We start from the raw sequence: 24,196 nt of genomic DNA, 5'->3' as shown, positions 1-24,196 counted from the left end.
TACAAACAAAAAGTAACAGTTAAAGTCGATTTTATTTTTAATTCAAATCACTTATACCCGTCTGTGATTAGCCAATCAGATGATTTCCGGAACCAATGACCCTGGCAATCATACGCCTCACGCCTTCAATTTGGAACCCCTTGTTCGTCGCTGAAGAAACAAACAAACAAAAATTATGCGCGGGATCTATATCAAGAACTAGCTAGGAGTGGAAGGAAGGAAATGTTTTATTTAACGACGAACTCAACACATTTTATTTACGGTTATATGGCTTCGGACTTATGGTTAAGAACCACACAGATATTGAGGGAGGAAACCGCTGTCGCCACTTCATGGGTTACTCTTTCCAATTAGCAGTAAGGGATCTTTTATATGCACCATCCCATAGACAGGATAGCACATACCACGGCCTTTGATGTACCAGTCGTGGTGCATTGGCTGGAGCGACAAATAGCCCAATGGGCCCACCAACGGGTATTGATCCCAGGTACACGCACAATGGCTAATCTTTTCGATTAACAGCCAGGGCTATTTAATGTGCACCGTCCACAAACAGGATAGTACATGCCACGTCCTTTGTTACACCAGTTGTAGGTCACTGTCAAACATTTGGTAATTTTGTTATATAGTCTCAGACAAGAAACCCGCTACATTTTTCCATTGGTAACTATGGATCTTTCATATGCACCATCCCACATACAGGATAGCACATACCTCGACCTTTGATATAGGAGTCGTAGTGCACTGGCAGGAACGAGAAATAGCCCAGTGGGTACACAGAGGGGGGTCGATCCCTGACCGACCACGCATCAAGTGAGCGCTTTGCCACTAGGCTACGTGCCCGGACGGGGCTTACCATAATAGATGCCGGTGTAGCCAAACCAATCCCAGCAACCGTTGACGTTGAGTGGCGGCGCCGCTACCACCTGGGGGTAGAGGATAATGATGTTGTTGAGTTCGGCCACCTCGTTGTAGCCGCCGTGTCGCACGTAGACGTCATCAATTGCCGATCTGGTTGTAGAATGTAAAAGGATCTCGCATGCGCAAAGTAGAGATATTTGGAAAATACATTCGAAAATAAATAAATTAAAGGGACATTCCTGAGTTTGCTGCAACTTTTAATATGTTATCAACTAACAGAGACTTTTAAATGATTGTAATTACATATCAAATAAATTTTTCTGCATAAAATATTAGTGGCTGTCTATTAAACGTGTTTCTGATCGTTCTAATATTTTTACTAGGTTAAATTTCATTTTATTTCCTAATTATTAATTTTTTTCGTACGTACGAAATTATTTGAAGACAGAATCCAGTTTGGTCTTCTTACAAATATTAAGACGACCAGAAACACTTTGAATATACAGACACTGATATTCTAAACAAGAAAATATATTTAATATGTAAGTTTAATCGTAGAAATATGTTATTAATCGGAAACATCTTACAAAGCAACAAACTCAAGAATGTCCCTTTAATTAATTAATAAAAATAATAAATAAACAAATAAATAAACAAACATATAAACTTATTTTTTTCTTTTTCTTTTTTTCACTTCAACACATTTTATGTACAAAATATGAATATACAATGGAGGATGACACTATCCCATCCCCAGAATATGATCTTCTAATGTCCATTATTCACTAATTTGAGCCCACTAACGTTTCTGGTAACTCAATGTCTCTGAGCCTAAAAATAATCTTCTTCTGCTGCCAGTTCAGATTTTATAATTAATTAACTCATCTAATAAATAAATAAATAAATAATAAATAAACTGATTGTAAACTGATGTATGTATGCGTGCGTGCGTGCGTGTGTGTGCGTGCGTGCGTATGTATGATACATGTATACGTACATACAATATATATTGTATGTACGTATATATGTATCTGTGTGTGTGCGTGTGTGTATATGTGTGTGTATGTGTGTGCATGCGTTTGTTTGTGTGCGTGAGTGTGTGCGTGTGTGTGTTGTTTTACAGGTAAAAAACGAAAAGAAACGAAATAGAAGAAAACGAAACGATATAGAACAAAACGGAATTAAACGAAAACGAAAACGAAAGAAAATAAATGAAATAGTATAAGTATGAAGGTCAGGAGTCACCACACACTGAAATGAGCACTTACTGCCCCATAGCGCATCCATGGAAAGCAACATGAAGTTTGCATCCTGAAATAAAGAAACAAAATACTGACAAAACACATATAGAACTGGCAATCGTATATTCATTGGAAATCATATAAACATAGAGCCGCTAAATCAGAATATAGTTGTGTAGAGGGTGCTGAACAGGAGAAATAGGAGGCCATGCTTGTCCAACACACACTCCCCCTTCCTCCTCCAATGTTCCCTGTAATTGTGCTCAGAAGGGTGGACATGCCGTATTTGAACATATCTTAAGGAAGCATGCACCCGAACCTACAATGTATTCGAACCCTTTGGACCATCAATTATTTTTATTGTAAACCATCATTTCACATATGTATATATCATTACTTTTGTATTAGCCTCATTTCATTTCAACTTATGTTCGTGCTTATATCCAATTAAGGTTCAAGCACGCTACCCTGGGCATACACCTCAGCTATCTGGGCTGTGTGTCCAGGACAGTGGGTTAGTTGTTTGTTGGTTAGTGGTTAGCGAAAGCGAAGAGGGTGTAGTGGCCTTACACCTACCCATCGAGCCCTTAAGAACTCGCTCTAGGTTGGCACCGGTACTGGGCTGTGAACCCTGTACCTACCAGCCTGTAGTGCGATGGCTTAACCACTGCACCACCATATGCCGCTGCTGAAATGAAAAAAAAAAGTGTTCTGTTCTCACAATTATGCGCAGGACTCACGTGTTTGACGATCTGCGCATCCAGTCGGGATGTATACGTAACCCACTGTGTCCATACTGTACGTTATCGGGGACGCGGTGAAGAACTCCGACTGGTCAAACTTGGCCAGCTGTAAAATATCAGTTAAAGTTTGTTTTCTTTAACGACACTACTAGAACACATCTATTTATGAATCATCGGAATTCCATTACATTTTTTATCTTTTATATGCACCATCTACCAGACAGGACCTCACATACCATGGTTGGGAGGGGAAGAAAGCCACTCAAAGAAAGCTCGCTGAGGTGATTCGATCCTACCTCGCAAGCACCTGAGTCAAGCACTTTACCCAGAGCCCGTTTAAGGATCCGCAGGGCTTGTAGCAGAAATAACAGCGGGACCTCCTTCCCAAGATGTATATTTTGCAACCCCCTCGGGGAGAGGCAAACAACTGACCTGGGGAAGCGCGGGGACCGTAACACGTGCTACATGTTAGGATAAACCGACTCTGACTTTTCCGATTTAGCAAGACCCCGCCCCCTGTACAATATCAAGGTTATAATATACCGTAGTAGTAGTTGTGGTAGTAGTAGTAGTAGTAGTAGTAGTAGTAGTAGTAGTAGTAGTAGTAGTAGTAGTAGTTGTTGTTGTTGTTGTTGTTGTTGTTGTTGTGGTAGTGTTCGTACAAAGTCTTCTACTGGTAGTAGCTATAGTCCATTTATGCCAAAAGGGGAACCAATGAATTGGCATATAACTACATAAAGTATAATGCTAAAACTCACATAAAAACATTTGAAAGTTTTAAACTCATACCAACTTTCATAAGGTTTTTGTTTTTGTTTTACAAAAAATCTATGTAGTTGCTACCGAAGTTATCGATAATGCGGTACACGGAGGCTAAAGGTAGAATTGCAGGTGTTTTACGTTGGCTGTTCCGTCAGTTGCCTTCACCCGTATATCAAAGAGGAGACTTAACCCATGCACATTGATAGTAGAGATTATTCTCTTTTTTTAACAATGAATTTGTTTTAATGTTTAGTGAGTTGGTATTACTATTTTGTTGAAACTTAATAATATGTTTTAATTAGGGGTGCATCGATACGACAGGTAGGTGTCAAGGTGTCCACCTTACGATACGATCAGTATTGCGATATAAAATCTATACTAAAAGGATGTTCACTAACTGCCTGACTGATTGGCTGACATCCTGACTGCATACCTAGCGGATTGATTGACTGGTGGATAGATGGATGGATGTATGGAAGGATTGATGGGTGGATGGGTGGATGGATGGATGGATGGAGCGATGGATGGAGGGATGGATGGACGGGTGGATTGGTTGATGGATGGATGCATGCATGGATGCATGCATGGATGGTTTGGGTGGGTGGATGGATTGATGGATGGATGGAAGGATGGATGGATGGATGGATGGATGGATGGGTTTGGTTGGGTGGATGGATTGATGGATGGATGGAAGGATAGACTGATGGATGGATGGATGGATGGTTGGGGTGGGTGGATGGATGGATGGATGGATGGATGGATGGATGGATGGATGGATGGATTGACTGATTGATCGATGATCTATTGATTCCGTGTTTTGATTAATATATTTATTCATGTAATTAATTTTTATATTAAACGCTATCGACTACTACTCACATGTCCCCCAGCACGTGTGTTGGTATCTGGTTTCTGAAAACGAAGTGAAGTAGTGAGTATTTACAACACATCAACACTTTGTTTACTTATTGCTTTTCAGGTGATCTTACTGTTAACAAACAAACAAACATGCATCACACACACACGCACGCACACTCACGCACACACACACACTCACGCACACACTTTTACGCACACACGCACACACATTCACGCACACACCCACGCACACTCACACACACACACACACACACACCTACACACTCACTCACACACACACACACACACACACACATACTCACGCACACACATGCACACACACACACACGTACGCACACTCACACACCCCGCGCACACACACACGTACGCACACACACACACGCACGCGCACACACACACACTCACACACATACTCACGCACACATACACACGCACTCACGCACATACACACGCACGCGCGCACACACACACACACACACACTCACTCACACAACACACACACACTCACGCACACACACTCACACACACAATCGCACACACACACACTCACACACACTCACAAACACACACACACACACACACACATACATACGCACACAGAGACATACACACACACATACACACACACACACATACACATACCCCAAACAAGCAAACAAAAAACCCCACACAAAACAACAAAGAAACAAACCAACAACAACAACAAACAACAACAACAAAATTCAACAAAAAACAAATAAAACAAATAAATAAACAAATACACGATTAAAACAAAATAAACACAGTTATAATATAGTGAATAAAAAAGAAACGCAAATATTAATTCGGTTTTGTATCATCTATTTGAAATTATTGTATTAGATACTTTTTAGTTTCTGTGTTTATTAAAATTATTAATATATATTTATTGGAATTAAATGACATAGAATAGACTGGACTGGACTGGACTAGAATGGAATGGAATGGAATGGAATGGAATAGAACAGAATAGAATAGAATGCAGAATAGAATATAATATATAGAGTATTTGTCACGAGTTTTTTTAATATGGAAAATATCAACCGAGTCTATGTTAATCGGTATTTGTCGAGGCCAAATATTTAGTCCCCGTTACAGATATTTTACATATTAAAAATCAGGTCAGGTCAGGTCATAGGGCTTTACGTGCACATTCAGAGCAAGCTGTTGTAGCGCACGCCTGTCTTGGGCACAAGAGCCGGCCTCGGCAGGCTCCTCCGTCCAGGACAGGAAAGGTGGGGGGGGGGGGGGGGTGAGGAGGGACCGCCTGTGCAAGTGAGCACCAGCAGTCCGACCGTGGTCGGTAGCAGGCGGAGGGGGGGGGGGGGGGGGGAGGGTAATTGTGCTATGGAATTTTGAATGGAGCAAGAATTATGCCAAAAGAGAAAAGGTGCGCAAGTTTGATTGAGGAAATTGGGCGCAATTTTGAACGGTCGGTCAAAAAGAAAGTTCCGGAGCTAATATAGGTTTTGACATTAGTGAATCGAGAGTAGCTCGTTAATTAGACCTCTATGATGCTGTGGTGTCTCCCTAGGTTGCCCATAGGGCCCCTAAAAAGGGCTTGACCGCTTCTGGTCGTTGCATGACACACACCCCCCCCCCCCCCCCCACCAAAAAAAACAAACCCAAAACAACAAAAAAACACGAGTACCGAATTCTATTTATCCTATAACAGGCCCGTAGCCAGTGGGGGTCGGTGACTGGGTTTTTTAATATGCCCCCGGACCCCGTTAAGCAACTCGTGTGAGGCACTTTGTGCCTCACTATAAGCCTAAACGACCCCTCCTCCCTCTCAAAATCCAGGCTACGGGCCTGTATAACACTTCTAAAATAACATTTTAATTCAATTTTTAGTAATTCACAGTACTAAAGTAACCGCCATCGGTAATATGACGTCATCACGATTAGCGCAAATTAAATCTTTGAACACATTACGCTCAGGCGTGCGTGCTTATAAACCTTAAAGTCCAGACTTTAACGTCATGGCAACGCCATTCAAATAGCATTACGTTAAAGTCTGGACTTTATTAAAGTCTAGACTTTAAGTTTTATAAGCACGGGCCCAGGTCTTGGCGTGTTAGCAAATGACCAACCCACAGCAACACATTATCTAGAGACCTTACAAATTTGCATATCATTATTAACCGGGTTAATTCACTAAATTATCACAAAGGTTTATTACATGGATATCATGGGTAAGTTATAGGATAAAACAGAATATCAGAATAGAATAAAGTACAGAATAGAACAGAATAGAATATCAGAATGGAATAAAGTACAGAACAGAATAGAATAGATTATCAGAATAGAATAAAGTACAGAATAGAATAGAATAGAATATCAGAATAGAATAAAGTATAGAATAGAATAGAACAGAATAAAGTATAGAATAGAATATGACAGAATATCAGAATAGAATAAAGTATAGAATAGAATAGAATAGAATAAAATATAGAATAGAATAGGATAGAATATTAGAATAGAATAAAGTATAGAATAGAATAGAATAGAATAGAATAAAGTATAGAATAGAATAGGATAGAATATCAGAATAGAATAAAGTATAGAATAGAATAGAATAAAGTATAGAATGGAATGGAATGGAATACAATACAATACAATACAATACAATACAATACAATACAATACAATAAAGTATAGAATGGAATGGAATGGAATACAATACAATACAATACAATACAATACAATAAAGTATAGAATGGAATGGAATGGAATACAATACAATACAATACAATACAATACAATACAATACAATATAAATAGAATAAAATAAAATAGAATAGAATAACATAAAGCAAAATAAAATGTTACACTTGAAATTACTCTGATTTTTCTTCTCTTTTTCTCTCGATTTCGATGAACCGGTCAATATAATCGAGTTTTAAAACAATTAAAATGAAAATGTTATTGACTAGGTAGGTACTTACTCGTAGGCCGCCTCCGTAGATGTGGTTCAATAGCTCGTAGGCCGCGTCGTAGCCGCAGTTGTTGAGGTATGTGGGTATGTTAAGTTTGTTACAGGGGCCGCCATAGTTCCGCGTGGGCTGAAACATTGTTTAAGTACAGTAAAGTATTGTTATAACGAACCGTTGGTTATTAATGTATATGTATATAAAATGGGACTTTACGATTAGTTCGTTCTATGCAGTAGTTCGTTCTAAGCATGTTCGTTATAAGTGTACTTTACTGTATTTCAATAATCACTCAAAGTTTACATTCAGTCAGTAGTTTCTGAAGTAGTTATTCTGTATAATGTGTAGCGTAAAAACAAACAGTTTGGCAAGACTTGTGAACAAACAGCTGGCTGGACGTACCTCTGACAGGACTCTGGACATGATATATTGTTATTACGAAGTAAAATGAAACGTGACTGCTACAAGCATTACCACACGACCGCAAACACATTGGATGTACAGACACTGATATTCTAAACAAGAAAACGCATTTAATATCTATATCTAAGTGGAAAAAGACTCGTCAAAAGAAACATCATACAATGGCTGCAAACTCAGGACAGCCACGTTAAAGAACGTAATATACTCTTCAATAATCCATAATTGGTTCAACAAAGGCCATGGTTTGTGCTATCCTGCCTGTGGGAAGCGCAAATAAAAGATCCCTTGCTGCTAATCGGAAGATAGCCCATGTAGTGGCGACAGCGGGTTTCCTCTCAAAATCTGTGTGGTCCTTAACCATATGTCTGACGCCATATAACCGTAAATAAAATGTGTTGAGTGCGTCGTTAAATAAAACACTTCTTTCTTTCTTTCAATTACCATTGAATGCTGAGCGTTGTTGTAAAGGACCATCTTGATCTGGCTTGTGCTGCGAACGTAATGTTTGTAAAATGTCTCAATCTGGCGTCCCATGGCTGAAATTAATGTAAATGTGTTAAGACCATGTTCATAAACATAGTATTTATCATATGAGTTAAAGTTTGTTTTGTTTAACAACACAACTAGAGCACATTGACTAATTGAATATCGGGTATTGTGTGTCAGTTACTTATAATGTTTGACACGCAATCTTCAGAAGAAACTCGCTACTTTTTTTCTTTTCCCACATACAAGACAGCACATGATCCGGCCTTTGACCAACCAGTCGTGGGGTACTGATTGGGACGGGGCAAAGTCTTAATCACAGAATGGGAACACTGTGCTGTGCTAGCATCTCATTCGATTATGATGATTGTCGTGATGGTATTGATTAAGATGATAATGATGATACTGCTGCTGCTCGTGATGATGATGATGATGATAATAACGTCGACGACGGTAGGACGACGATGATGATGATAACGTCGACGACGGTAGGATGATGATGGCGTCGACGACGGTAGGATGATGATGATTTTGATAACGTCGACGACGGTATGATGATGATGACGTCGACGACGGTAGGATGATGATGATGATGTCGACGATGGTAGGCCTATGGTGATGATGATGACGTCAACGGCGGTATGATGATGATGATGACGTCGTCGACGACGGTAGGATGATGATGATAACGTCGACGATGGTAGGATGACGATGATGATGATGACAACGTCGACGACGGTATGATGATGGTGATGACGACGTCAATGACGGTATGATTATGATGATGATGTCGACGACGGTATGATGATGATGATGACCTCGACGACGGTATTATGATGATGATGATGATGATGATGATGATGACAATGGGTTTTCACCTGGGTTCACTATCACATCCAGGCTACCATCAAAGACATAGACCCTATCACTCTTCATGTGGTAGGTGGAGTCGATGTTTCCCAGCATTGCTGCTGTAGCCGCTTGCCACTCCAGTAGACTCAGGCTGATTAGGTTTGGTGAAAACATCACACTTGTAGATGTGGCCAAGTTTCCACCTCCAGCTCCCCACATTGCTGCAATCAAGAGAACGTTGAAAAGGAATGTTTATCTAAACAGACCTCAATACATTTTAAACTACGGCTATTTGGGGTTTAATATATGGTTATTTTGACATTTGACGAGAGAGGAAACCCGCTGACGATACATAGGCTACTCTTTCTTAAAAAAAACAACACCCAGCCGTCTTGAGAGTGGTCATAGATAAAATGAGGCTCTTGTATCAAGTGGCGTTGCCTTTATATATAGAACAATGCAAAAAGAGGTACGATAGTCCAAAGAACATGTGGATCATATATCAGAGAGTCGGACAGACAGACAGCCAGGCAAACGGCTATTTCCTACCAAAGAAGTCCAACAACAAATAAAAAAGAGCAAAAAACAACCCACTAAATGTTTTTAATAACAACAAACAAAAACAAAGAAACCCCCAACCCCGCAAAAAAAAAAAAAAAAAAAGCTCCAAGAAAAAAAAGCTAAAAAACAAACCACCAACAAACCTATAAACAAGCAAACAAACAAACCAGAGACAAGAAACAGGGACAGAGAGACACTCACCACCGGCTATTATTCCCACACCCATGATGTCACGTGAGTGTGCTACGTGATACTGTGCCGCCATGGCGCCGCCCGACGAAATTCCAGACACGGAGACGGCAGACGAGTCCACATTGTATGAACCTATAGTAAGTAAGATTCTATTAAATATCAACCTATAATAAATGACATTCTGCTTAAAGGGACATTCCTGAGTTTACTGCCTTGTAAGATGTTTCCGACTAATAAAATATTTATACGATTAAACTTACATATTAAATTATGTTTTAGGAACTGAAATGAAATTTAACCTAGTACAAATATTAGAACGACCAGAAACACGTTTTGTATACAGCCACTAATATTTTATGCCGAAAAATATATTTGATATGTAATTACAATCGCTAAAAAATCTCTGTTAGTCGATAACATCTTAAACATTGCAGCAAACTCAGGAATGTCCCTTTAATATGAACCTTTATTACACACCAGTGTAAGATATTGCTCATGTCATAACATTCACTCAAAATCGAACTAGTGCAATATTGGCGTGACGTGAGCGTGACGTAGATCACTTGCTGACCCAATTCGTAGAAAAATAACGTGTAGTAGATCTCGACATTTGCTTACTTCTGTGTGGCGGCTTGTTTGCAGTTGGTTTGTAATAAATAAAATACTAAACTAGCTTGCCTGTCATACCATTTGTATGAAACTCGTGAACAATGTTTGTATCCGACTGGCTTTCGCTCGACAGATACCAAAACTGGTCACTCGTTTCATAAAAGTGGAATGACAGGCAAGCTTGTTTAGTATTCTCTGTTTATTACATACATACAATGAAATATATAAATTTACACAAACCATAAAAGTTATATCCGGTGAAAAGTCATATTTTCACTGTATTTTAGTTACAGTGAAAATATAGAAATCGTATGTACTTTTTTGTAAAAGTTTATGATTAAATTATTTCCCTTTTTGTCGTTTATTAACACTTCAACAGATGTGCTAGGGTGACGTATGCATTCATAGTCATCAAACAAAAGCATTTCAATAGCAAATTTACTCTGAAAGCTGTTCAGCGTTAAAAAAAAAAAAAAAAAAAAAAAAAAAAAAACCGTTAAGCACTAGTTTATTCTTATGTATGGACATCTAAAATGACGTCATTTGAGTTTGACGTCATTTTCATTAAAAAGACACCTATAATTGACCTATAGTAAGTATGAATTAAGATCTTCGTGATATGAACTTTTAGTAAGTGACGAAGAAGTTGTTTTGTTTAACGACACCACTAGAGAACATTGATTTATTAATCATCAGCTATTGAATATCAAATATTTGTTAATTGTGACACGTAGTCATTAGAGGAAACCCGCCACATTTTTCCTAATGCATTTTCCCACAGACAAGAAAGAACATATCATGGCCTTTGGTCTCACAACACAGATGTTATTTGTCACTGAAACCCATGTTTAATTGTCGAAATTCAAATGAAGGTTTTCAACAGAACGGGTTCTCGTTGGCACGAACAACATACACCATTGCGAATATACATTATATAAGCATTTATTTTCACTCTAAAACTGAGAACAGTTCACTGTAATACCGGTCTGAACAGGTGGTTCATTAACCGATTCACTCCGGTTGTCTCTTCTGCTATACACCCATGTCCCAAAAAGGTCAATACACAATATTAGAAAATAACATGAGCAAAATCCAGCCAGAAGACTTACCATTAAAACTGCGTCCCCAATTTCTAGAAGTGAATATGTGAATCACAACATACGTCACAATTAGGAACTATAGTGGAACGTAATGAATGAACTGTAACCTGGAAGTCAACTGTGAAGTGAGGCTTTTGACCATTTGTTGTGCACTGGTTGGAACAAGGAAAAAAAACAATCAACTGAATGGATCCACAGATGTGGTTCGATCCTGCGACACAAGCACGTCAGGCGAGCACTTAATCGACTGAGCTAAATCATGGCCTTGGTAAGTGACGATTTACGTTTTATAAAGCTACATTTAGTGACAATCTAAATTATATAAACACATACCAAGCGATAGTCCACGTTATATAAAAAACACAGAATTCCAAAACTTATGTTGTGTGCTTACCTAGCCTTGACTCTGTAGAATACACGATACCAAAGAGAGTTAAAAACAAACACACTTCCATTTTCTCCCTTATCAGTGCTGAATTGAGGTTATCTTTGATGGAAGGGTTGTTCCACGAAAAACAAAAGAGCACCACCTATTTATGACATGGTGTGCTTTCGATTTGCTTAATTTACAAAATCACTTTAACTTTGTCTTCTCTGACTCACGTTTCCCATTGATTTACCTTTCAAAGTTTATACGCTACGTGATCCACATTTTCCCAGTATTGTTTCAGCTGTCGCGATAGATCTATAGTATGGAAATCCGTGTGCCTCATTATAATGACCCTTTTATACAAGACCAACCCATCATCTCGAATTAAACAATGCAATGTATGATCATCACTGGATTGACTGCAGTTTCTAATATGAGTTGAATCTGAATATATATCATATACATTCATTCACTCGGGCAGATAATTCATAATTCGTCATAGCTCGTTAGTTATTCTCTAAATATTATAATATATATATATATATATATATATATATATGATATATGATATAAATTCCGCATGGGCTGACATCATGGAATACGCCTGTCTTGCATGGCTAAGGATGGGAGAAATATATATATATGCTTATATGCTTATAACAATGTGTGTGTATATGTGTCTGTATGTGTGTTGTCGTAAGCTGTAGATAACCTAGTAAAAAAGTGGGTCTGTACCAGGTTCCAGCGATAAAACAAAACCACCAACGCCAAATCAATATCTTCTATGTTTCTAGGTTACAACTGGTTTCCAGGCGTGGTTCCAGGTGTTTCTGAAATGGAGAACGCCGGACAAAAAAAGAAAGGAAAGGGTGGAGGGTGCATACACAGATCACAACAATTGCTGTTTGCCTATGACTAAATGGCCGACAGCTTTGCAGTGACAATAAATTAAATAGACTGAAGTTGACAGTGGATTGTCATGTAGTTTGTGGTAATTCCAACCCATACAAACGTAGTCCTTTCAGTGTAAAAATTATGTTCTCCGGCCAGGTTTAGTGGTTGTGATTGTTTAAACCAATATCTCGGGAGAAAGAGCCAAAAAACTGGGGTTGTCCTTTTCGGGTATATATATAGAGTGAAATTCTATAAAACGTCAGGTATTAAGAAAATTCCGGTTTACAGAGGGTCTGGTCTTGAGAGGTTTCATTGTATATACCTATAGATCCTGAAATTAATGCGTCCCTAAATTATAATTTTAATCTTTGTTTGTTTTAATAGCATGTGACATATAACTTGCTGGACTATTCGACAATTAGTCTGTCTCGCCTACAATGAATTGTTTTCCAGTTCTGTTTTATAAATATATTACAATTTTAAATTATTATTATTATTATTATTTTTTTTTTTTTTTGGGGGGGGGGAGGGGGGGTTGGGTTATGTTTTAACAACGTGGGACATATATACAAAACGTAGAAATAAATGCATAATATTATTAATGCGAATAACACGAACTCGCATTTTCGCATTAATATTATGCTCGTATTAATTTCAGGATCTATAGTATACACACAGTAAAAAAAAACGCACACCCACAATACACACACACAGTGCACACACATAAACACACACAACACACACAAACACAAAGACACACACATACAGACACACAGACACACACACAACACACACAAACACACACACACACAGCACACACAATACACACACAAACACACACACAAACACACACATACATATACACACACACACACAGAATACACACAAAAACACAAACACACAACACACACATACACACAATACACACACACACAACACACACATACACACAAACACACACACATACACACAAACAATACACAAACACACACCATACACACACACACACACACACACACACACAGCACACACAAACACACACAGCACACACATAAACACACACACAAACACACACAACACACACAAACACACAACACACACAAACGCACACAACACACACACAAACACACACACATACACACACAGAGACACACACATACACACACACACTGGCACACATACTCACACACACATGCACGCATGCACGCACGCACACATACTCCCACAGACACACACACACATATATATATATTAATTTCAGGATCTATAGTATACACACAGAAAGAAAAAAACCGCACACACACAATACACACACAGTACACACAAATAAACACACACAACACACACAAACACACACACATACAGACACACACACAACACACACACAAACACACACACACACACACACAATATACACACACAACACACACAACACACACAAACACACGCATACATATACACACAATACACACACAATACACACAAAAACACACAACACACACATACACACAATACACACACACAATACACAAACACACAACACATACATACACACAAACACACACACACAACACACACAAACACACAACACACACACAGCACACACAAACACACACAACACACATATAAACACACACACACACACACACACACACACACACACACACACTGGCACACATACTCACACACACATGCACACATGCACGCACACACACATACTCCCACAGACACACACACACATATATATGTATTAACACCACAAATTACTGAACAGATTTGATACAACTATGTTTGTCTTCCTAAAGTGCAATGCAACTAGATACTCTTTGAATGTTCAGTGCATGTAACATATAACAATCACATATCACTAGAGCGGAACATAAATATACATGATAAATTCATGCAAAATATTATTTAGTCAAATCACAGCTTTACGATGACCTTGAATGCATTGAAATGATTTAAGCAGTTGTGGCCAGAACACAGCTGACGTAATTGCTCCAAATACAAATATGATATATATAATTATGTAGTGATAGGAATAGTGTAATGCAACTGGGACTATAACATGGTGCGAACATCTCCATTTCAGAACCCAGCAAGCTAAATTGTAGGATCAAGCACGCACAAGTTAGTATTAAGTTATGACAAGATAACTAACTTGATTGATTATGACAGAATAAGCAAATTGGAACGTAAGTGCGACCATTTCGTCACGCGAACATAGCCTTCACATAATTCAATTTTGTATTACGTAACGGCGACTATTTCGTCACGCGAATATGGTCAGCACATAATTCAATTTTGTATCACGTAACTGCGACTATTTCGTCACGCGAACTTCGCCAGTACATAATTCAAGATTTTATCACGTAACTGCGACTATTTCGTCACGCGAACTTCGCCAGTATATAATTCAAGATTTTATCACGTAACTGCGACTGTTTCATCACGCGAACTTCGCCTTCACATAATTCAATTTTCTGTCACTCTTAGTCAACATGCCAAACAATTAAACAACTCTAGTTAGTTAGGAAAAAGGTTAAAGGAACTGCCCTGAGTTTGCAGCCATTGTAACATGTTTGCGATAACAGAGACTTGTTGGCAACTACTAGTTCATACTAAATACATTTTCTTGTTTAGAATACCAGTGTCTGTATAACGTATGCAAATGTTTGTAGTACTCAGTTTAATTTGTGATATATATTTTTTTGTACGTACGAAATTATTGGGAGGTAAAATCCGGTTTGGTCTATTACAAGCATTAGGACAACAACAAATATCTTGTAAATAGAGACTATGATATTTTAAATAAGAAAATGTATTTAATTTGTATTTTACGTCATCGAAAAGGCACTATTAGTCGGAAACATTTTACAATGTTTGTAAACTCAGGACTGTCCCTTTAATAACAAAATAAATCGAAATTGTATAGGATTGTGCAAGCATAAGGCGGGTCTAACGTAATTGCGACTATTCCGTCGTGCGAACACCACTCGTACTGAGTTCAATTTTGTACCACTGTTGGACAAGTAGCCAAGCACACAAACAGCTCCAGTTATCTTGAAACGGTAAAAGAGAAATTGAATGGAACTTGTGTAGGATTGAGTAAATATAAGTGATTGTAGGGCCGGATCAGTTGTGGGACATGTTGGTTCATGCACGGGATAACGGAATAACGGCGGGTTGCAGGATCTTTTCTTGGTAACTCCGGCAAAGAGGTTCCCGTCGAAGCCCGCTGTTTCTTTTCATTGCAGGAGGGATGAAACATCCTGTTACGGATCTCCGACGGGAGTGGCAGTCCTCCTAAGGACGATCACCTGATTGTCGATCCTAGAAGCAATCACGACTTTGCCTTTTGACTCTGACTTGTGCAGATACGATTTTCATCACATAGTACGGTTTTCTCGTTCAGATTTATATCCAATTAAGAATCAAGTACGCTGTACTGGGCCCACATACCTCAGCTATCTGGGCTGTTTTCCCATGACAAAGATTTAGTGGTTAGTTCTTAGTAGCTAGTATAAAACTAGAGAGTTAATTTTGCAGCCCGTTAAAAATTGTTCCAACCACCGTAAACCTATTGGCTATGCAGTCAGTTTTTGGGGCCTTTAATTGTTCCTGCAAATATCGCATGCTATTCCCAAGTCCTCCCACCTCAAACTCACCACCGACAGGCGATCATTTTATTTACATCCAGCCTTCTTTCAAAGTTGAATTAGGGGATAACTATATATGTTGTATTTGACAATTTGCTGATGTTCCTCCTGTTTTAGCTTCGGTAAATATATTTAGTTTATATAAGGGCCCGGTTTAGTAATTACATTTTTTTTGGCATAAGGGTCTGGTTAAGTCATTACATTTTTGTTTGAATAAGGACCAAGTTAATAAATTGCATTTTTGTTTGCATATTGCCCCGGTTATATAATTACATTTTTGACTGCATAATGACCCGGGTAAAAAAAATACATTTTTGTTTGCTTAATGGCCCAGTTAAGTAATTGTATTTTTCTTTGCTGAAAGGTCCGGTTAAGTAATTACATTTTTGTTTGTAAAAGAGCCCGGTTAAGTAAATACATTTGTGTTTGCATAAGGGCCCGGTTAAGTAAATATATGTTCGTTTGCATAAGGGTCCGGTTAAGTAAATATATGTTCGTTTGCATAAGGGCCCGGTTAAGTAAATGTATGTTCGTTTGCATAAGGGTCCGGTTAAGTAATTACATCTTTGTTTCCATAAGGGTCCGGTGAAGTATGTTCATGTTTCTTTGTCTAAGGTGAGGAATCTTCTTATCAACGCCAACAACGAATATTATATTAAAGTTACGATCCCCCCTATTACAAAACTCGATCCGCGCCTGATGATGTTTGTAATAATTTTAATAATGGTGATGGTATGGTGATGGTGATGGTGATGGTGATGGTGACGGTGACGATGATGTAATGACGCACCGTTATGTCCTGTGTTGTAATGGTTATAATAATGGTATATATAATGATATATATATATACAATATTAAAAGTAAAGTTTGTTTTATTTAACGACGCCACTAGAGCACATTGATTTTTTATTGTATCATCGGCTGTTGGACGTCAAACATATGGTCATTCTGAGACTGTTTTTAGAGGAAACCCGCTGTCGCCACATAAGCTACTCTTTTACGACAGGCAGCAAGGGATCTTTTATTTGCGCTTCCCACAGGCAGGATAGCACAAACCATGGCCTTTGTTGAACCAGTTATGGATCACTTGTCGGTGCAAGTGGTTTACACCTATCCACTGAGCCTTGCGGAGCACTCACTATGGGGTTTACTATTAGAGCCGTGTTTTGATAACTGAAATCATACTTTACTTAGATTTTATGGTTTAGATTATCCATTTCCGTACATTCGAAGTGTTTTGGTCATCATGGTATTTTTAATATCAGAAAATCCATTTCTCATATTTTTAAAACCGCACGTGCGTCTGAGAAGAAACAGTTGTGGAGTCTATTTTTAGTTTATTTTTAGAGGGAATTTCACCATTTCAAAGTCACAGACTCATATTTCACTCAATTGTAGTAACTTTATCCAAATGTGTTACAGGTTTGTAGATTAACTAAACTTAGTGTTAATTTCCACGGGTTGAAACTAGGGTTTGTTCCTTTAATCATAACATAGTTGTTGACATCTTAGTGAATACAATATTTATTGTGTTATTCGAGTCCCAGCAACGGCATGGGACAATTTGTGAGGCCAGAAAGGATTTAATTATCCCCTGCGCCATTGCGTTAATATCTCTGTATGCAAAAGTCAACTGTGACATACATAAAATATATAGATATTCATACATCAATACATACTAGCCAGTGTCAGGTCTGCCTACTGTTTCATGCACGTAAGCGGGATCAACCGCGTAGATTGTAGGCCCCACGCATGTGATTGAGTTAAACAGCGTCCTTTTTTATGTATGTCTGGATAGTTCAGAACGCATCGTGGTTGGTCTGCAATTTGCGCACGATTCAGTGCCACAGGTTCCAGTCCCAGCAACGGCATGAGAAAATCTGTGAGGCCAGAAAGGATTTAATTATCCCCTGCGCCAGTGCGTTAATATCTCTGTATGCAACAGTCAACTGTGACATACATACAATATATAGATATTCATACATCAATACATACTAGCCAGTGTCAGGTCTGCCTACTGTTTCATGCACGTAAGCGGGATCAACCGCGTAGATTGTAGGCCCCACGCATGTGATTGAGTTAAACAGCGTCCTTTTTTATGTATGTCTGGATAGTTCAGAACGCATCGTGGTTGGTCTGCAATTTGCGCACGATTCAGTGCCACAGGTTCAAGTCCCAGCAACGGCATGAGAAAATCTGTGAGGCCAGAAAGGATTTAATTATCCCCTGCGCCAGTGCGTTAATATCTATGTATGTAACAGTCAACCTCGACATAGTACAATACATACATACATAAATACATACATACATAAGCATATGTTAACTAAGCATATATATATATATATATATATATATATATATATATATATATATATATATATATATATTGGACTGGACTGGACTGATTCTTTAACGTGCACATTCAGAAAAAGCTGTTGTAGTGCACGCCGGTTCTGGGCACAGGTACTGGCCTCAGCCGGCTTCTCTGCCCAGGACAAGAAAGGTGGGGTTTAGGAGGAGGGCCCGCCTGCACTGGCAGGTGCAAGGGAGTACCAGCAGCCCGACCGTGGTCGGTAATAGGCGGGTGATATGTGTGTGTGTGTGTGTGTGTGTGTGTGTGTGTGTGTCTCTCTGTGTGTGTCTGTGTGTGTGTGTGTGTGTGTGTGATTGTGTGTGTGTCTGTGTGTCTGTGTGTGTGTCTGTGTGTGTATGTGTGTGTATGTATGTGTATGTGTGTGTATGTGTGTGTGTGTGTTTATGCGTGTGTATGTATGTGTGTGTGTGTGTGTGTGTGTGTGTGTGTATCTGTATGTGTGTGTGTATGTGTGTATCTGCATGTGTGTGTGTGTGTGTGTGTGTGCGTGCGTGTGTACGTGTGTGTATTATATATCATTATATATACCGATGGAGTTCTCGGAGAACGCAGCTAAGTGTAAATGTTTTCGTTTTTGTGACCGGTTAGATATGAAAAGAAAATCGTTTGTACAAAAAATACGAAATGCTATCTTAAAACACATCAATAGTTTACTTTTTATACTTTTTCTTTATCCATCCGTATATCCATTTAATTTTCCGTAGACAGCAACAACGACTAAAATGTCCGAATTTAATGTCTGTTTTGTTACGACACAACACTTGCTTTTCTTCATCTATGTTATTATTATATACTTTTTGGATGGAAGGAAATGGTTTATTTAACGCCGCACTCAACACATTTTATTTACGGTTATATGGAAGAAAGGAACTGGTTTATTTAACGACGCACTCAACACATTTTATTTACGGTTATATGGAAGAAAGGAAATGGTTTATTTTTTATTTACGGTTATATGGAAGGAAGGAAATGGTTTATTTAACGACGCACTCAACACATTGTATGTACGCTTATATGGCGTCGGACATATGGTTAAGGACCACACAGATATTGAGGGAGGAAATCCGCTGCCGCCACTTCATGGGCTACTCTTTTCGATTAGCAGCAAGGGATCTTTCATATGTACCATCCCATAGACAGGATAGCACATACCATGGTCTTTGATGTACCAATCGTGGTGCACTGGCTGGAGCGAGAAATAGCCCAATGGGTCGACTGACGGGGATCGATCCCAAACCGACCGCGCATTACCATTGGGCTATGTCCCGCCTACTTACGGTTATATGGAAAGAAATAAATGTTTTATTTAACGACGCACTCAACACATTTTATTTACGGTTATATGGCGTCAGACATATGGTTAAGGACCACACAGATTTTGAGAGGAAACCCGCTGTCGCCACTACATGGGCTACTCTTTCGATTAGCAGCAAGGGATCTTTTATTTGCGCTTCCCACAGGCAGGATAGCACAAACTATGGCCTTTGTTGAACCAGTTATGGATCACTGGTCGGTGCAAGTGGTTTACACCTACCCACTGAGCCTTGCGGAGCACTCACTCAGGGTTTGGAGTCGGTATCTGGATTAAAAATCCCATGCCTCGACTGGGATCCGAACCCAGTACCTACCAGCCTGCAGACCGATGGCCTAACCACTACGCCATCGAGGCCGGTTTACGGTTATATGGCGTCGGATATATACGTTTTGGATGAGCAGCATTCGAAAGGTATTTTAAAAGGTCAAGATATTCTTTGTAAAGTACATGTACATCTATATCTATAATCGAAGATATGCCCCGGGTACAAAGTATTCTATCGATATACCAGACCCTGATCATTTAACATTAGGGTTAGGCATCGTGCAGACTGCGCAAAATGAGTGTTACAAGCACATAACTGCTAGCTAAACTGATATAAAAAAGAGACTTGTAGACCTATCCCGTCAACGTGATTTTTGTACAAAATTAATCCAGGCAAATTCCTCGAAATAATTCAATATGCCGTTGAAAAACCCCTTCACAGAATCTCATGTAAACTCTAATCATATCCATACGTTTTGAAAAGAAATTAACAGCATATATTTTAGTATGTCGTGTATTACAGATATACAGACTACAATACTGTTAAATTAACCATTTGTTTCGCTCATAAATCAGTGATGTGATGTCACGAGAAAGAGAAGAATTTTTTTTATGTCAGACTGTTTCTTATTGCAAGCGATTTCTCGCTCCAGCCAGTGCATCACGACTGGTACATCAAATGCCGTGGTATGTGCTATCCTGTCTATGGGATGGTGCATATAAAAGATCCCTTGTTGCAAATCGAAAAGAGTAGCCCATGAAGTGGCGACAGCGGGTTTCTTCCCTCAATATATGTGTGGTCCTTAACCATATGTCCGACGCCATATAACTGTAAATAAAATGTGTTGAGTGCGTCGTTAAATAGACAATTTCCTTCCTATTACAAGCGTATTCATTGAATAGATAGTTGTATTTCCTTAATAAAAACACAATAATATGTCCTACAGATACTCCTAGTAGCTGTAGTATCAGAATAGGGAACGGGAACGGGAAACTCTATTAACGTGCCCCTATCCACAAGGGTTCAGGCACGCCCACTACGGATTTAGCCTCTGACTTCGCCAGTGACTAACTCCGGAGCAGGGGGGGGGGGGGTAAGTTTGAGGTGGGCGGAATTTGGAAAAAAGCCATTTAGTAAAGTCAACGCGAGCGCGGACCAAATAGCAGACACTTCGCAAACTTGAAGTAACACCGAGTGGAAGCCGTGTTCTGATTGGCTGAATTTCGATTCCTCGGTGAAGCCTGTGTTTTTACCTTAGTCTACAAAGAGTAACTGCATACCAAAAACATGTCTGGACTCTAAAATTTGACCCAAAATAGTTAAGACTGCTCAGCCAAAAAGTTTTTAAGGTGATTTTGAGCAATTGAACGGGCGCCGAAATAAAATGCGTTAGACTACTTATAAAAAAATAAACATAAGAATTTTGAACTGCTTCCAAAACGTTTAAAGTTTAACTAGCCCAATAAAAGAGGTTACTCACGGAGGCAAAGGAGGTTGGTAGCGGGGATGTCGTCAAGGAGAGCCGATGAAGAGGGACGAATCCAGATGGTGGGGGGCTTGCCGGTATATGGACTTGGCGATGTTCTCGGTGATTGGACAGTAATCTTCCCCGGCAACGGTCTTAATGACGCGGTGGATGGTCGGGTTGTCCATTTCGTCGAGAAGTATCCCTTGGTGGAAAAGTCCCTTCCGGCGGACAGTAAGGCAGATCCCATCTTTCATCGTAATCCTCCGCACCGAAAACTCTCCTTCCGTTAGTGGCAGAGGTTCGTAAGACTCCGGGCCCGGTTCACAGAGGAGCCGGCGGACATTCCCAATGTTGGTCTTGACCAGCCTTGAGTAGCGCGTTGGTAGCTTGCCTGACTGCAGTGACCAAGGCTGGCCAGTGGGCGGATCCTCTGTTGGCGGTGAAGTAGGTGTAGGCGGTTGTGTCGGCGGACTTGGCTTGTCTGGTTGGTCGCCTGGGGACACAACCGCCTTTCGTTTTCCAACGGCCACAAGACGGGCCTGGGTTTCTACAGCGCCACTCTTCCTGGGTGGGGGTGGCATCGCTGGAAACCCGGGGGCTGAAGTCGTTGGAGTTGTGGGGGGCGATTCCATCAGGGCCTGGTTAAGGTCCGGGTTCGCCACTGGCAAGTCGACATCTGGATCCAGCAGAGCTGGAACAGCTGGCCTCGCTGGTGTTGACTGGGGCTTGGGGTGTACAACGGAAGAAGTCGCCGCCGGTAGTTGAGCTACCGGTTTTGACCTCCCCCGGTCCGCCCCTGGCGCGTCCGTCTTCCTCCTCCTTCTCCTCCTGGGTGGCTTCTTCGCTGGGTCACCGTACACCAAGGTCACGGTTGCCCGTGGCCCGGTGTACGTGATGCGGTATTCCAACAATACTCCGTATGAAGCAATGAGTCCCCCCAGGTGGGGGGGGGGGGGGGCTCGAGAGAGCAGGCACATAGGTCCTGCTTCATCTTTGCAAAAAATCGAAGTGTCAGAATAGGGATAATATCACTGTGTTTCGTTGAAAACTATAAGGATTTATTACAAAATATTTGGATTAGATATACACTGACGTAAGAAGCGGGGGAGGGGGGGGACGAGTTATAAATGGATCGGAGAATCGCGACAATAGCCAAGCAATCCTTTCTTTGTCATACCTGTCACGTTGTGTGTTCAGCCAGCAGCTACCGGTAAAAGTCTTTTAAGTACAGCTAGTGTCACGGTGCCTTTTCGGTGAATCGTGATACAAATCAAACAATTGGCCTCGGCGGGAACGTTACGCTGAATACGTCTACCAGACCAGTTTTCAATGAAACCAGGGGCGAGGTACTCAGCTGTCATCACTTCAGCAACCACACATTTAATTAATACCGACAAGGGCTTCTGCATCGCACAATCGGAGTAATTTCTAATAAATCCTTTCACTCTGATATTTTGTTATATAACACATTGATGAACTTTTTAAGTTTGCAGTTACCAAAATAATATGGTAACGGGTCGTTTCGCCCTTATTACTAGTTCACCCGAGTCGTTTTGAACAGGGTTGATTCGTACCTCTAACCAAGTCGTTTTGCCCCATGTTTCGATTCACACTAATTTTTATTTTGTTAATAAAGTACATTTATTCATTGATTTGTCCTATATCCATTGATTTTTAGATCATTGCGTGTTTGTATTTACAGATAAAAAAAATATTATAATTTTGTTTATTTCCAGTATCATTTACTCAAGCCATATACATGAAATACGTACAGGCCTTAGATAATATACAGACAATGTATTCACATTAATAATTAATTTATGAACAGTCACACTGCATACTACTGATGTGCTGTGGTTTCTTATTAAATATACTACATACCCAGCTGAGGTTAAAACGCCGAGTACGGTATGTTGATTTCGCCTAGCCTCAGCTGACAGAAAGTAAACAGCTGATAAAGCATTAATATCCAAAGACAGAAAATTACCTAATATTTGGTAATGAATAATGAATAAACAGAAGAAAAAAATACTTCAAAACTATAATAAATATATTTATTTTGTGGGGTGAAACGACTCGGTACGAATGAGATTTAGGGCGAAACGACCCGGATTCGAATAATATGTATCTAATGCTTTCGAGACGTTTCGGCCCCGCTACACATTCGGCCCCAGACGTTTCTGCCTCATAA

The 24,196-nt window shown here is 39.7% G+C and overlaps 2 protein-coding genes across 3 annotated transcripts; both read right to left on the bottom strand.

Moving 5' to 3' along the window:
• Nucleotides 1-13: 13 nt before the first annotated feature.
• Nucleotides 14-22,397, bottom strand: LOC121385275. 2 transcript variants are annotated; one of them, XM_041515883.1, is made up of 10 exons: nt 22,018-22,397; nt 9,961-10,083; nt 9,225-9,419; nt 8,302-8,396; nt 7,453-7,569; nt 4,487-4,519; nt 2,843-2,951; nt 2,130-2,172; nt 857-1,011; nt 14-150 (listed from the first exon to the last, which is right to left on the bottom strand). In XM_041515883.1, exons 1-10 carry the CDS (start codon nt 22,250-22,252, stop codon nt 68-70), a joined length of 1,188 nt encoding a protein of 395 aa, XP_041371817.1. In that variant the 5' UTR covers nt 22,253-22,397; the 3' UTR covers nt 14-67. The 2 variants fall into 2 exon arrangements, with proteins under 2 accessions (XP_041371817.1, XP_041371818.1); XM_041515884.1 differs by lacking the exon at nt 22,018-22,397 and adding an exon at nt 12,055-12,130.
• Nucleotides 22,256-22,982, bottom strand: LOC121385527 (proline-rich extensin-like protein EPR1). The gene is made up of 2 exons (XM_041516234.1): nt 22,397-22,982; nt 22,256-22,266 (listed from the first exon to the last, which is right to left on the bottom strand). The coding sequence occupies exons 1-2, from the start codon at nt 22,980-22,982 to the stop codon at nt 22,256-22,258; spliced, it is 597 nt and encodes a 198-aa protein (XP_041372168.1).
• Nucleotides 22,983-24,196: the final 1,214 nt, after the last annotated feature.

The sequence above is a fragment of the Gigantopelta aegis genome, chromosome 11 (genome assembly GCF_016097555.1).
Source record: "Gigantopelta aegis isolate Gae_Host chromosome 11, Gae_host_genome, whole genome shotgun sequence".
In the NCBI taxonomy this organism is placed as follows: domain Eukaryota; kingdom Metazoa; phylum Mollusca; class Gastropoda; order Neomphalida; family Peltospiridae; genus Gigantopelta; species Gigantopelta aegis.
Note: the sequence above shows the minus strand (reverse complement) of the source record. Positions and strands in the feature narration are given on the sequence as shown.